At 37.7% G+C, this 14855-nt stretch overlaps 1 protein-coding gene across 23 annotated transcripts in view; it reads right to left on the reverse strand.

The window, feature by feature from the left end:
* The window catches only part of DST (dystonin), a 494942-nt gene that overhangs the window by 274909 nt on the left and 205178 nt on the right, over positions 1–14855 (reverse strand). For 21 of the 23 annotated variants that reach the window (XM_055391863.1, XM_055391862.1, XM_055391852.1 and 18 more), the window contains one exon: positions 4834–4895. In XM_055391863.1, the coding sequence (XP_055247838.1) occupies positions 4834–4895 (62 nt within the window). Of the gene's footprint in view, positions 1–4833; positions 4896–11888; positions 13640–14855 lie in introns of those variants that run through there. The other 2 variants (XM_055391859.2, XM_055391857.2) reach the window with 2 other exon arrangements.

A 14855-nucleotide genomic window follows, 5' to 3' on the forward strand; every position in this document is an offset into this window, starting at 1 on the left:
AGCTAAATCAGTACTTAACTCATAGGTGCCATTTCTCATATTGTTGTCCTATGAATTTCTAGACAGCAAATTGCACATGATGAGTAACAACAAGTAGTTATATAAAACCCTCTAATATAAAGAGGGAGTACCTAGTGTCATAGGTAGAAGAGGCAGAAATAAATGTTGTAAATGACAAAAGAATGTCATCAATTTTATATTTTGAAACAATTCTCCAGGTAAAATTTAGCTAACTGAAGACACAGGTATTTCCAATAACAACCAGCTCTTACTCTAGTTCTGCAGTTTAAATTATGCTAAAGAATAATATATAAATGTTCCTGACACCAGTAATTTACCTAGAAACCATGATTTGCAAGGTAAATAATCTGTGTGTTAACTGCACTTTATTCTGAAAAGTATTCTGAAGAATGATGAATCAAAAGGAAAACATTCTTAACAGAACAATCAGTTTCAAGGGCAGGCTTAGTCATACAACTGAACTACCGGAACACTAAAATTTAAATACATCTGGAAAAAAGCCACAGATGTCTGCTCACCAACAAATACAAGTTTTAATTAATTAGCCGATTTGCTTTAAAAAAAAATGTAATTTTAGCCTGAAAAATACAAAATGAGGCCATATTAATTTTCTTCTGGAGAAAAGGTTACATTTTAGAAGTCCTCAGGGCCCATCCTCAAGCAGCCTTGGCCCAGGGCTGGGGTGTGCAGGGCACCAGGATGCCAGTGGGAAAGCGAGATGGAGCAGCAGTGGTTGAAGGCCAGGCTGAGGGTTAGGTGTCATCCACTGAGACTAAACAGAGTTTAGTGTTATCTGCTGGACTGTTGAGTGAAAAATATTCTCTGACCTGATCCTGAATTTTCCTTGATAATCAAAAGATTAAGAAACAGGGTCACACCTCGTTACCCAGACTGGACTCAAGAGACTCTCCCACTTCAGTCTTCCAAGTAACTGGGACTACAGGTGTGCACCACTGTGCCTGGCCCAGAATTGTTTTCTTCATTTCATTTTTGGATTGTTCTTTGCAAGTGTATAGAAACACAATAGTTTGTTAAATACTGATATTGTATGCTTCAACCTTACTGAACTCATTTATTCATTCTGGTAGTTATTATGCTAGGTTCCTTGAGATTTTCTTTAAACAAGATGCTATCATCTGCAAATAGAGATGGTTTTACCTCTTTCTACTCAGTGAAACCATCAATAAGAGATTGATGTGTTTCATTTCATTTTCTGGCCTAACGCTCCTGATTCTTTTTAATGTTGTATTTCGCTGTTTGGATGTATCATAATTATTTTTACCAATCTCTTATTGATGAACATGTAGGTCATTTCCAACCTCTTGCAGTTATAACAGTGCTGCAATAAATAACCTATTACATACAGTCATAGAGTAATATTTCTCAAACTTTTTGGTCTCAGGATTACTTTACCTTTTTATACATAAGTTGCAAGTTTGGGCTTAGAAAGAACTTAATAATCATGAAAATTTTGTTTTCTTATAAAGTTGCTTTAATATTTGACATTGTTACCCTATCTAGATATTTTAAATGATATAATAAAACAAATGATGTCACAAATCAAATATTTAACTTTTTAAACAATAATATTTTTAGAGATTGTTTTTTTCTGGATAAACAAGGACTTTTAAAACAAAGAACTAAAAATCTTGAAATTTTTAATCAGGTTTCATGTTCCTAATTTTAATGGGTTCTAGTTCACAAGCGCTAGTTAATTCTTCACTAATCAGCCAGATGAAAGTGGAGATCGAAAAGGACCCTCTTCTAAGGAAGCAGCATATGCAAAGCTTAAAGATAAATGAGACCATGGTTTGAAAATATAGAGTGGCATACACTTGGTTAAAAGCAATTTGATCATCACAACCATTTGGCCTAAACAGCCATTTTGCTGAAAAGGAATATCCCCCAGTTATGGCTTTTTTTCAAGTATCGCTAATGTTGGTACCTCATGGGTTGTTTTTCAAGCTTCTGTGCCAGAGTTTTCAGGAAAACTTTTTCTAATAATTGCTTTTGTGTTTCTAACTGATTTTCCAAAAACATTTATAATTTTGACTTTTTTCCTTTTAATGAGCATGCTTTTGAAATAAGCAAAAAACAACAAAAGAAACTGTATCGAAGAGCAAAAAAATCCTCACCAAATATTTTAAGAAGAAAATATTTATGCATATAAATGTAACAGTAACTTATACAATCATTTAAAAGCTCCACAATGTTTACTTTTGCCAGTTATATAAACTTTTAAAAATTGACCACGCCAGTATCAACCCTGAGCACTGTGTATATGCTTTTTTATAGCTACATAAATCACAACTTCCTAAGTCACAAAAATTAGCAAATAGTTGAAACAATAAGGTAAGAAAACTAAACACAACCCCACATCCAAGGGGAACCTGCTGGGATCTGCAACCTACTGCAGTGCTCAAAGAAGTCAAACACTGGACACAGCGTCTCATTTGAATTCATATTCTCATTTCACGACTTCAAGTGCAGCTCTACCAGCAGTAGCTGTGGCAAGTTTCCCCTACTTTTAAACGAGGGAACTGAACCAGAAGATTTTGAAGATGCCCTCCAAGTGTGACTCTAAGTAAAACTAACTTTGAGGTCCAAAAGCTGCCAACCTTTCAGAAGTATGATGAGTGTTCATTGACTCCCTTTCTGTGAGAAGAATGTGTGGGAGAAGAAGAAAAGGAGATTAAAAAAGGACTCCAGGCCCCCAAATCAACCTTTAAAAATCTGTGGAGGGGTAGGCAGGGGGCAAAGAGAGCACAGCTACAGGATTACCACAGGTAAGCCATTCTTCAGTGTCCCAGCAGGACTCTAAGGTAAAGAGGCAACACACCTATCAATCTCCTCAAAAAGAGTCTGAACCCCAAACTGTAGCTTTTTCTAAAATGAATAAACTAAAAGGAAAAGTACTTGATGTAATAAAAAGAGACACAGATAAGGGAAGCAGATGGGCACCAAAAGCAACTTACACTTAACTTCACAATTTTGTCTGACACCTTCCAAGTCAATCCACCCTTCTACACCATAAGCTCTCATTTATAGAGTGCCTAACAATATGCCAAGTACTATGCTTTATGCTTATTTAGACTATCTCATTTAAATCCTCACACCAAGCTGGCATTACCACCATTTTACAGATGAGGGCATAAAGAGATTAAGTTCACACAAATAATGAATTGCAAAGCCTGGACACACCACCATTTACCTGACCTCAAAGGTGAGGCTTCTGCTGCTCCTCTGTTTGGTGTACATGTCACAGACTGATAACCTTGCAAAAGATGTTTTCCTTTCAAAGATAATTTGTTCAAAATTAACATAATATACCTTTTACAAAAATGAAAAAAAAAAATCCAGTAAAGAAAGGCCTGTCTGGAGACTAACCTCTCAAGCACCTCACTGTCCAAAGGAATAGAACAAACAAGAATAGTTCTTGGAGTCACAACAAGGGTGAAAAAAACAGGGGGAAATAAGTGAATAATATTAAATTTAAGTTAACAAGATAAAAATTTAGAAAAGGCAAAACTTTTAAGAATTATTTAAAAGATAGGGAACACGTCCCTAGCCTGAGTCAGCACTCCAGGCAACTTATTACAGTATCCACACCCCAAACTTTACAGACTGTCCTAGCCTGTAAGGAAGAGATCCTCTCCCATAAAGTATGTGCAGAATGAAAGAAAAGCTTGGGAGAGGACAGATGAACTGCTGCATGCTGCGTCAGAATTCACAATGTATTTCCTCACAAAGCAGAGGGTTTCAACCTTTTATCGCTTGTGATTCTCAACCAGAGAGTGCGTGATGTGCCCTCCCTGAGGATATTATCAGAATTTGAGAAAAAGTTTCTGTCAAGTGGTGAGAGAGACAAGACTGACACACTTCTAAGGTAATTCTGATACACCCATGAAATAAAAATCACTTTTATAGAAGATGACTAAACGCTATTTACATTATTGGTACCACTCTTAAGCTACATGATAGTTTAAATAAGATTTGTTGGCTAGCTTAAGAATACATAACCACATTTAAAATAACATTTCTATGTGAGAAAACTCCAAATAGAAACATGACCTATTTCAACTTTAGGGCTCTCCTTAAAAGGTGGGAGAAAGGGGAAGTGACCAATAGTTTATTGTGAAATCCTAAGGGTTCCTTACACAAGATTTACAGAAGGGCTTCAATAGGGTCCAATAACTCCACGAAATTACACGCAAATTTTGTGTGTATCTATTTTCTGGATAGTTTATATTCTCAAAATTACCCATGGTACACAAGTAAATATTAATTTAAGAACCATAACCATTAACTGCTTCATAGAGAAAGTTAGACATAAGCGCCAATCACTGGATTAAATTAAGTATAAGAATAAAATTAGTCTAGACTTCTGTCCCTACAATATCTTTATTCTCATCTAACCTTCTGCCATCCACATAAACCTGAGGCCAGAACTTGGTTTGAATCTTGAGAGAGAGAAAAAATCTTACTAAGAAATGTAGCTTTTCCATGCACTAACATATAAATATTTACAGATTTCTGAAACTCCTGAGATTTTATAGATTCCAATAGTAACAGGTTTTACTAACATCACAGAATGCACTGAAATCACTGGGTACTGACCTTTCCACCTCCATCATTACCCACCGTCCACACACCAAATAATTACAGATGCCTAAAATGCATGCAAAATTCTCTAGAATTTAAACTTTCAAGATGATTTTCAAAAGTTATGCTTCAGAGCTATATAATCAATTACTGCAAAATAAACTGAAATATTCCAAACAATTCCAGGAAGTGAACGAAATAAAAACTGACCTTCATGAGATGCTGATTTATCCATTTTGTAAATGTTTTCTTCTGAACTTTGTCCCGTTCATCTGGAAGGAAAAAATATATATAAAGATAAGGTTGGTAAAATCTATGAATAGATGACTTTGTGATCATGAATATAAACAAAAATGAGATATTTAAAAGATATGCTTCAGTGTATTCAAAGTTTCTTGTTAAAGTCTGGCAACTTCAGGCTATCTGTAAGAAAGTGTTTAAAGAGCTGCTTGTCAGGTTGGTCGCTTCCCAGTACTGCATTTACCAATATTCCTCCATTAAACAAATGCCCTCTGCCCCTCCGTCTCATAACCCCTCATCACCACCACCACCACCACCACCACCACCACCACCACCACCACCACCATGAAGTTGTCTAATGTAAGCCTTGTCCTTGCACTGAATTTCCCAAAGCACTTTACCATATGTACATCCCATTTGCTCTTCACAGCCATAAGAGGAAGGGTTACTCCCATTTTGTAGAATAAGAAACCAAGACTTAACGAGGATAAAAGACTTGTTCATGATTACCCAGCAAATAATTTAAAGTCTTGACAAAAGGCAAGGCCTAAATTGAGACTTTTTGGCTTGAAGTAGACTCTGGCTGAACATTAATTATTCTGCTTAATTAAGTAGTAATTTTTTATTATTATTATTATTGTTTGATATGGAATCTCACTCTGTCACCCAGGCTGGAGTGCAGTGGCATGATCTCCACTCACTGCAACCTCCGCCTCTGCCTCCTGGGCTCAAGCAATTCTCCTGCCTCAGCCCCCAGAGTAGCTGGGACTACAGGTATGCGCCACCATGCCCAGCTAATTTTTTTTTTTTTTTTTTTTTTTTTTTTTTTGGTATTTTTAGTAAGGGTTTCACCATGTTGGCCAGGCTGGTCTCGAACCCCTGACTTCAAGTGATCTGCCCACCTTGGCTTTCCAAAGTGCTGGGATTACAGATGTGAGCCACCATGCCTGGCCTATGCTATTTCTTTCCTAGATTCCTGTGTTGAACTGTATAACAAAGAAATGCCGCAACTAGATCTTCACTGTGGACAGTGATCCTGCCCTGGTTCCTATAGACAGCACAAAGAAGAGTGAGAAAAGTTTTCTTCTGATTTAAGGAGAAAGAGCAATTGGAATGCTGTGGTTCATCAAGTTATTATTTCAAAGGAGAATGATAATCATCCAACACCTAAAGCTAGCATTCAAAACTGTATTACACTATCTTCTTCCTCCCTACTTCTAGACAGCAATTCCTTACTTTCTTATTTCCTTCTTCTCTCCTTTCTGCCTCCAGGGCTACCTCTTTCTCCTTCCCTGGTGGTCTTCTTTCCTCTTCTACCACAATTCAGATGTTCTCCATCCTTTCCCTGGGGGTAAGATATGTCTCGGTCTCTTTCTTCATCTCTTTTTCTCCTCATTCTTCATTCCTAACCCCCTTTAAACTATTGTAATATAACTAAAGTTTCTTTGAAAATGTTTGTCCTACTTATTAAAAGTATTTATGTTCTCTAGAATAACTTGAATGTAAACAAAAGTATATCAACTGGGGAAAATATACGCAATATGAGACAAATGTTACTATTACGAAAAAACAGCAAGAAGAAAAAGATTAACATTTTAATACATAAGTGGGCAAAAACAGACAGTTAATCAATTTTTTAAAAAGTAATGCCCAAGGGTCAGGTGTGGTGGCTTATGCCTGTAATCCCAGCCCTTTGGGAGGCCAATGCAGGCAAATTGTTTCAGCCCAGGAGTTGGAGACTAGCCTGGGCAACATGATGAAATCCGTGTTTACGAAAAAATACAAAAATTAGCCAGACATGGTGGCATGCACCTGTAGTCTCAGCTACTTGGGAGGCTGAGGTGGGCGAGTCATTTGAGCCCAGGAGCTCAAGGCTGCAGTGAGCCATGATGGTGCCACTGTACTCCAGCCTAGGTGACACAGCAAGACCTTGTCTCCAAAAAATAATAAAATAACAATAAAAATGTAATGCACACAGGTACTCAATCTCACTAACAAAAAATAATAATATAAAGTAACACAGATAAAGCTTTCTAACTTACCAAATTGCCAAGATTTTATTTTTTAAAAAATTTCATGTTGAAAAGGACACAAGAAACAGATACACATATTGCTGATGAAAATGTAATTTAATTTAAACTTTCTAGACCTGCATTGTTCAGTACTGTAGCCACTAGTCACATACACCTATTTAAGTTTAAACCAAAGTTAATTAAAGCAAAATAAAATTAACAATTCAGTTTCTTTGTTGCACTAGTCACAATTTAAGTGCTCGACAGTCACATGTAGCTAATGGCTAACATATTGAAAAGCACAGAAATAGAACATTCTAATCATCACGGAAATTCCTATCAGACAGCACTGCTCTAGAACAAAGCTCTACTGGACAGCGCTACTTTATAATAATTTGATATAGAATAATCCCATCATCACAGAAGTTTCTGTCAGACAGCACTGCTCTAAAACAAAGCTCTACTGGACAACACTGCTCTACAACAATTTGTCAATATACATAAAAAGCCCTAAAAATATCTATGACCTTTCCCAGCAAATCTACTTCTAAAATCTATTCTGAAGTTATAATCATAGTATGTACAAAACGTAACTATGAGAATATAAATCAGAGTGCTTACAATAGGAAAATAAAAATTCTGAAAAAACACAAATGTTCGAGAAAAGGAAATAAGGAAATTTTAGTAAAGTGATACAATGGTCTGTTCAAATTCAACTTGTTGTAAGACTACTCAGTGATAGCATTATCATTTAGAGTTCTCCTACTTTAATGCCAATAAGAATGGGGGGGAGGAACATATAACGTACTTTTTATTTCATGAGCATTTCTTCTTCAAAGTACCTCATTGAAACACCTTCCATTTCCTATCACTGTCAGGGAGAAAAAAAAGGTACTTATATACAGCCCATCTTTTGATTCTGCCTATAATACCTTTTCAGTGCCCCCAACTTCTAATCTACTTCTTATTTAAAAATTAGAGAAAGGGGTGCAGAAAGCATTCCCAGACAGTAGAAGTAGTTTGCTAATTCTGAACATAAATGCTCAGAATTTATACTAAAATTTTTTTTTGAGACAAAGTCTTGCTCTGTTGTCCAGGCTGGAGTGCAACGGCGTGATCTCAGCTCACTACAACCTCCGCCTCCCAGGTGCAACCGATTCTCCTGCCTCAGCTTCCCGAGTAGCTGGGACTACAGGCATGTGCCACCACACTTGGCTAATTTTTTGTATTTTTAGTACAGATGGGGTTTCACCGTCTTAGCCAGAATGGTCTCAATCTCCTGACCTCATGATCGGCCCGCCTCAGCCTCCCAAAGTGCTGGGATTACAGGCGTGAGACACCGAGTCTAGCCTGGTTTTATCTCTGTTTTGTTTGAGACAGTCTTGCTCTGTTGCCCAGGCTGGACTACAGTGGCACAATCTTGGCTCACTGCAACCTCCACCTCCCTGGACTCAAATGATCCTCTCACCTCAGCCTCCCAAGGAGTTGGGACTACAGGTGCATGTCACCAAGCTTGGCGAATTTTTGCATTTTTTGCAGAGATGGGGTTTCGTCATGTTGCCCAGGCTGGTCTTGAACACCTAAGTTCACGCCATCCAGCTGCTTCAGCCTCCCAGAGTGCTGGGATTATAGGCGTGAACCACTGTGTCTGACCCTAAAATTATTTTATTTGCCTGATTCCAAGTGTAAAACTCCCAGGCACTTTGCTTAAAACTGCTATCAAAAGCAATGATATTAATAATTATGAACCAATAATATTATCCACAAAATATTTATTAATTCCTCTATTGGCCCCTTAGGGGCATCATCTATACCTCATTCACCTTTGTCTACCACATACTAGATGCCACAAAGCCTCTATGCTGCAATGCCTCTATGCGCTCAACAGATACATGCCCATTGTGTGAAATAATTTTATTTCAGGAAGGACAATCCAACTGAGGAAAACAATGTAGAATTACTTGTATACATATATACACTAGTATATACAACTACATCTCTTAAAGCAATAATGGTGTCTTAAATGTCTTTCGGCCTTGCTATTCCTAAACAGTTCAAAATGAACCTAAATTACCAATTTGTTGGTAAAGCAAGAACAAGGAAACAGAAACAATTTACTAGTTCTCTTCACTGATAAGTGCAGATTCTGTACTTCCTTCATTTACTCACTCTTCATCCTAGCATCTATCTGGTCATTTAATGAGTCCAGTGCTATGGTGGTGCTGATGTCAGAGGGGTGTGAACTAGAGCAACTCCATCTTGAATAGGAGCTAGGTAAAAGGAAGCTGAGACCTACTGGGCTGCATTCCCAGATGGTTAAGGCATTCTAAGTCACAGGTTGAGATAGGAGGTCAGCACAAGATACAGGTCATAAAGACCTTGCTAATAAAACAGATTGCAGTAAAGATGCTGACTAAAACCCACCAAAACCAAAATGGCAACGAGAGTGACCTCTGGTCGTCCTCACTATGACATTCCCACCAGCGCCATGACAGTTTACAAATCCCATGGCAATGTCAGGAAGCTACCCTATATGGTCTACAAGGAGGAGGCATGAATAATCCACCCCTTGTTTAGCATATCATCAAGGAATAACCACAAAAATGAGCAACCAGCAGCCCTCAGGGCTGCTATGTCTATTGAGTAGCCATTCTTTATTCTCAGCTCGCTGCAACCTCCGCCTCCCAGGTTCAAGGGATTCTCTTGTCTCAGCCTCCTGAGTAGCTGGGATCACAGGCATGCGCCAACACACCTGGCTAATGTTTGTATTTTAGACAGGGTTTCGCCATGTTAGCCAGGTTGGTTCCAAACTCCTGACCTCAGGTGATCCTCCCGCCTCGGCCTCCCAAAGTGTTGGGATTACAAAGTGTCGGCCAGGCGTGAGCCACCGCACCTGGCCTACTTTCTTAATAAACTTGCTTTCACTTTATTCTGTGGACTCACCCTAATTCTCTCTGGCAAGAGATCCAAGAACCCTCTCTTGGGGTTTGAATCTGGACCCCCGTCCTGTAACACTGAGACCACCAGGCTGCAGAGAAAGCACTAGTCTTGGTTTCTGAAGCTCATGACCTGGAGAGGACACCTGACAGAAAGGCAGTGTGGTAAGCACACCAGTTGAGAGAAGTACATGGCACTCACCATGTATGCAAGCACAAAAGGGAGAAGGACCAACCTCATCCAGGGCAGTCACGTGGGGCTTAAAGGACAGGAAGTAGGGTAGCAAAACAGAAGCCAGCCATGTGTCAATTTCTCCACTAAAAAGAAACTCTGACTTAATCATTTAACATTGAAAGAGCCTTGGTTAGGACCCAACTCTTATGTTGCCCTACAAGGTTGCTTCCACTATCCCCAAGATACTGTCATTTTTCAAACGGAAGTGCTGACCACATCTCAGTCACAGACAGGGAGCTGGGGAATCTGGCTCTGTGATGTGATGTGAACTTTGGACAACTGATTGCAAACAATGGAAGTTCTGTGCCAAAGTCTAGCACTCATATCACATTTTCAGCAGTGATGTTCTAAGCATCCAGCAAAAAGAAAACAGAGTAAATGAAAAAAATTACTTCCTAGGTAATATCCATATTATTCCCATTAAATAACAACCAAGGCCCCTGATGCTAAATCCTCAAGAAAAAAAATTAATAATATATTAAAAATCTTTATAATTCAAGAATAGAGTTTCCATATAAGTCACAAAATAAATTTAATCTATTATATGTATTATATAAACTATTTTCTTCTTGGGTACAAAAGGGTTAACAAAATAGATTTCTTCTTTTCTAAGTGAATAAAAACTGGTCCTATAGTTCAAGGAACATGAGGTAAAACAGATTCTATAGATAAATTGGCTAATTACTTACCAAAGCAGTATATTAAGAAAGCTGATTTAATCAAATAATTTACCTCTAAGTACAGAGGATAGGTTCATAACTATACAAAGGTTCTTTTGATCAATGAGGTTTTGTTGTTGTTGTTGTGCTAGATGCTCAAAAGCACTGCTAATAACATGATATTTCGTAGCTACTACTGAGGTAATATCTAGGAATTATGATCCGTAACTAAAGTACATAAGATACAAAGACTAAAGTACATAAGATACAAAGACTAAATAACACACATAATTCATAAATTCTGATACTGTTTTCTAACAGGAACAACCTAAACCTCTTCTTTTAAACCATGATCAACTTAAATGAGTCCCATTCAAATACCAAAATATGCTCTTTAACATGAGAAGGTTTCCACAATGCTACAGGAATGAGAAAAGAGTTAATGTGAATTTTAAAGGCTTCAACTTTCTTCAAGAGAGCAACCTAGAGTCAGAGAATAATTTAAGTCTGGGAAGACTTTGTAAATCACACCACTTTCCATACACATTATTTCAAAAGGGAGTATTCCAGATTACACCATCTAATTTTCCAATTACAAGTCTCATAATGGTTCTTTATTTCATTTCAGTTAGAGATGTCTAACACTGAGATTTATATTTAGAGCAATGTTGCTACAGCAACAAAAAGGGAAACTCCTTCCTGTGATTTTAAACAATTGAACTTTTATAACATTCCTCTATTTGAAAATTATTTCATTTACAGATTAAGTTTTCAATAAAAATATATATTTATATCCCCCTTATAAAGTGTAACAGCTGAAAATATGTAACGACAATGAAGACAAAGAATAACAGATTTGGGGGGGAACAAATAAATGCAAAAAGAGTACTGATTATTACAATCTATATTGACTGGTTTTCAGTGAAATCCAAACAAAGCTAAACTCACTCAGTACCACACACACAGTAAGTATTGAGATTATATAAATACATATTCTGTGGACAACAATAGGCAGGGGACTTCTCTCCAGGGAGCCTCAGAAGTTGTCCTGATTTCAGTACAGGTTTTTGAAAGATGCCCGACAATCAGCTGAACTATCGCCATGCAAACCAAAGCAGGTAGTGCAACTTTCCCTTCCCAGTTCTGAAAACATGAAAGTGATAGTATATGTGATACTACTAACCCATACAGCACATCAGTCCCACCAGCTTTGCGTTCCAATCTTGATCATTTTTCATGAGCTGCCCCATCATTCTGCAGGAAATCTGTGCAGCAGTTCCCTAAACTCTCTCCGTACAAACTCTGATGTGTCAGAGTCCTGTTAACTTTCTATGTAGAAAAGAAAACACTGACTAGACACTCCTACTTGCAAGCTGAAAACTAGTCAACACCTCCTTTTAAACAAATATTAACAAAGCCAGACTCCTCTACTATTTTTGTAGGGGATATATACAACTGTTACCAAAAAGAAACCAAATTTTCTATTTCTTCTTTTCATTTTAAAGTTGTTCTTAAGAAGTCCTTTAAAAAAAGTTTTAATTCCCTTTTTTTGTTTTGCAGTGAGGTGAACCAATAGGATGTTAGATTTCACAGCTGAACTAACTCATCACATTCTCTCTTCTAAAACCCCAGGCAGAATTTCCCTGCAATAAAAAGAAAAAAAATCCAGCCTAACTTGTTTAACTTATCCCTGATATGTGTGCTAGTAACATGATTTGGAAGGATCACCTTTATAGGCTAGACATACATCCTTCTGGGAGAAAACCACTTTTGCGTATTTCTTTATGTATGCCTTATAGATAAATTTTCATTTGGATTTCACAATAATTCTGAGTTGGGTAGTACTTTCCTCAGTTTAAAGCTGTGAAAATTAAAGTTGTAGAGATTAACAATCTAGCCTAAAATTCCACAGCCAAAGTGGGATCTTAAGAAGTCTGATTCTAAACGTTTATGTCATCAAACAATAGAACCCCTAATCTAATAATGCAGGAAAAGCAAGGTGCCTCAAATTTAGGAGCACTTCACTTCTAAGTATGAATAAATGAATAATGAAAAGTCAAGACATAAGAACCCTTGTTCTAAAACAAGCAAAAGACAAACTATCTTTGGCATTCTTATGCTTGTCTGAAACGTTAGACCAATAGACCTTCCTGAATAGAAACTGTATACACAGTTAATTCCAAAAAAAACAAACAAAAATGATCACTACTTACTTCAGCAATAGAAAACCACCATTCAATCATACCACAATACTGCTGGATTAACAGTTGCCAAGATGCTTTAAAACATCTTTATATGATTTTCTAATCCTATTCTAAATATACTGTAAATGAATAAATTGTACCACATCCTGCTGAGAAGTTCAAAGTATCTGCTTAGTAAATAGCCCTTCTCTTCCTATCTCTCCTTTCCAATTATCTTTAGAGCCCTTGCCTCCGCTACAAGAAAGCCTAAGCCTGTCTATTTCACTGAAACCAGGATGATAATAATAATAGCAAACACTTAGAGAGCACTTATTATTTGCCAGATGTTGTTCTCAATTACACACACACATATATAACACACACACACACACACACACACTGCACATTATACTCATAACAATCAGTGAGATAACTTTCATTTACAGATGAAGAAACTTAGGCACTTAGAGGTTAAACAACTTGCCCAGGATCACGAAGCTACCAAGAGCAGAGAGTGCAGTTTGTAAAAGCCTACTCAATATTATAATTTCATACTTAGGAAATAAAATTCTAACTTTTAAAAAATGAGTTAAAAATAAAAAGTAAAGCTTGGGTTGTGCATGATGGCTTACGCCTGTAATCCCAGTACTTTGGGAGGCTGAGGCAGGTGGATCACCTGAGGTCAGGAGTTCGAGACCACCTGCATGGTGAAACCCCATCTCTACTAAAAATACAAAAAATTAGCAAGGCATGGTGACAGGCACCTGTAATCCCAGCTACTCAGGAGACTGAGGCAAGAGAATTGCTTGAGCCCAGAAGGCGGAGTTTGCAGTGAGCCGAGATCACAGCACTGCACTCAGCCTGGGCGACAAGAGCGAAACTCTGTCTCAAAAAAAAAAAAAAAAGTAAAGCTTGGCCCAATTGTTAATGGTGGGAATCCACAGAAGATGGAATTTACCTTCTGTAGCTTAATGACTCTAAAGAGTGGAGGGAGGGGAGCTGCAATGCTTCACTAAGAAGTTACATCAGAATTTGAGGCAGGGATGAGATTTCTGAGTTTAAGGATCAGATGTGAATTTTAAAAGATGGAGAAACACTTTGAAAAAGGCTGTATCTCAAAAAAAAAAACAGGTAAACATTAAGTGTTAGAGTTGTGTAGAAATAATATGGAGGGAGAAGAAAGGACACTAGTCAGTTTCCCCATTACTGCCTGGAAATAGCTCTGTGGTACAACACAGTAAAAATATTGCAAGTAAACAGCTGTAAGATTGTTGGTATTATAGAAGAAAGAAGGAAGGAATAGTTGGGATCGTTGAAAAGATCAGTTCCTGAAAAAGATGGACAACGGATGGTTGGTGAACAGGGAGCTGGGTGAGAACAAATCAAAGAGGCTGCACATCACCACCCTGTAGAATCCCATCTCAAACCACCTGTGAGCTATCAGCTCACACCCAATCATCAGCTGACAGCACTGCCTCACTCTAGTAACACCTCACTTGCCTACCTGATTTGACCTTCAACCACAGAAATCTCAGCCAACATTACTTGGTGACTGGAGGTTGTAGCTGCCATGTAGTTGAAATGGGTAATAGGAAAAAGTTCCCACTCTCATTTTAATTGAAAAATCTTATCAAATGTTCATTCCCACAGGAACATCATTATGGTTTATTTCTATTAGTATAGACGTACAACTGATGTTCATGTTCTAGTCAATCCAACTTTCATCCACTCGTCTGTGACTTCACCTCTGTGGAAGGACAGACTTAGAGGAAGCTACTTAATAACTCTGAGCCTTAGCCACAGTCCACTCCCTAGCCACTCGCCCCTCCACCCTACTTTTGTTAAAAGGAAGGTCCTTACCAGGAAAGTTATCACATAAAATTATTCATCATTAAGAAAAAGTTTCCAAAATACTTTAGGACTCCATAGGTGAAAGTATACAAATGCTGTTATTTCCCCGTAATTTC

The sequence above is a fragment of the Gorilla gorilla genome, chromosome 5 (genome assembly GCF_029281585.2).
Source record: "Gorilla gorilla gorilla isolate KB3781 chromosome 5, NHGRI_mGorGor1-v2.1_pri, whole genome shotgun sequence".
Lineage (NCBI taxonomy): Eukaryota > Metazoa > Chordata > Mammalia > Primates > Hominidae > Gorilla > Gorilla gorilla.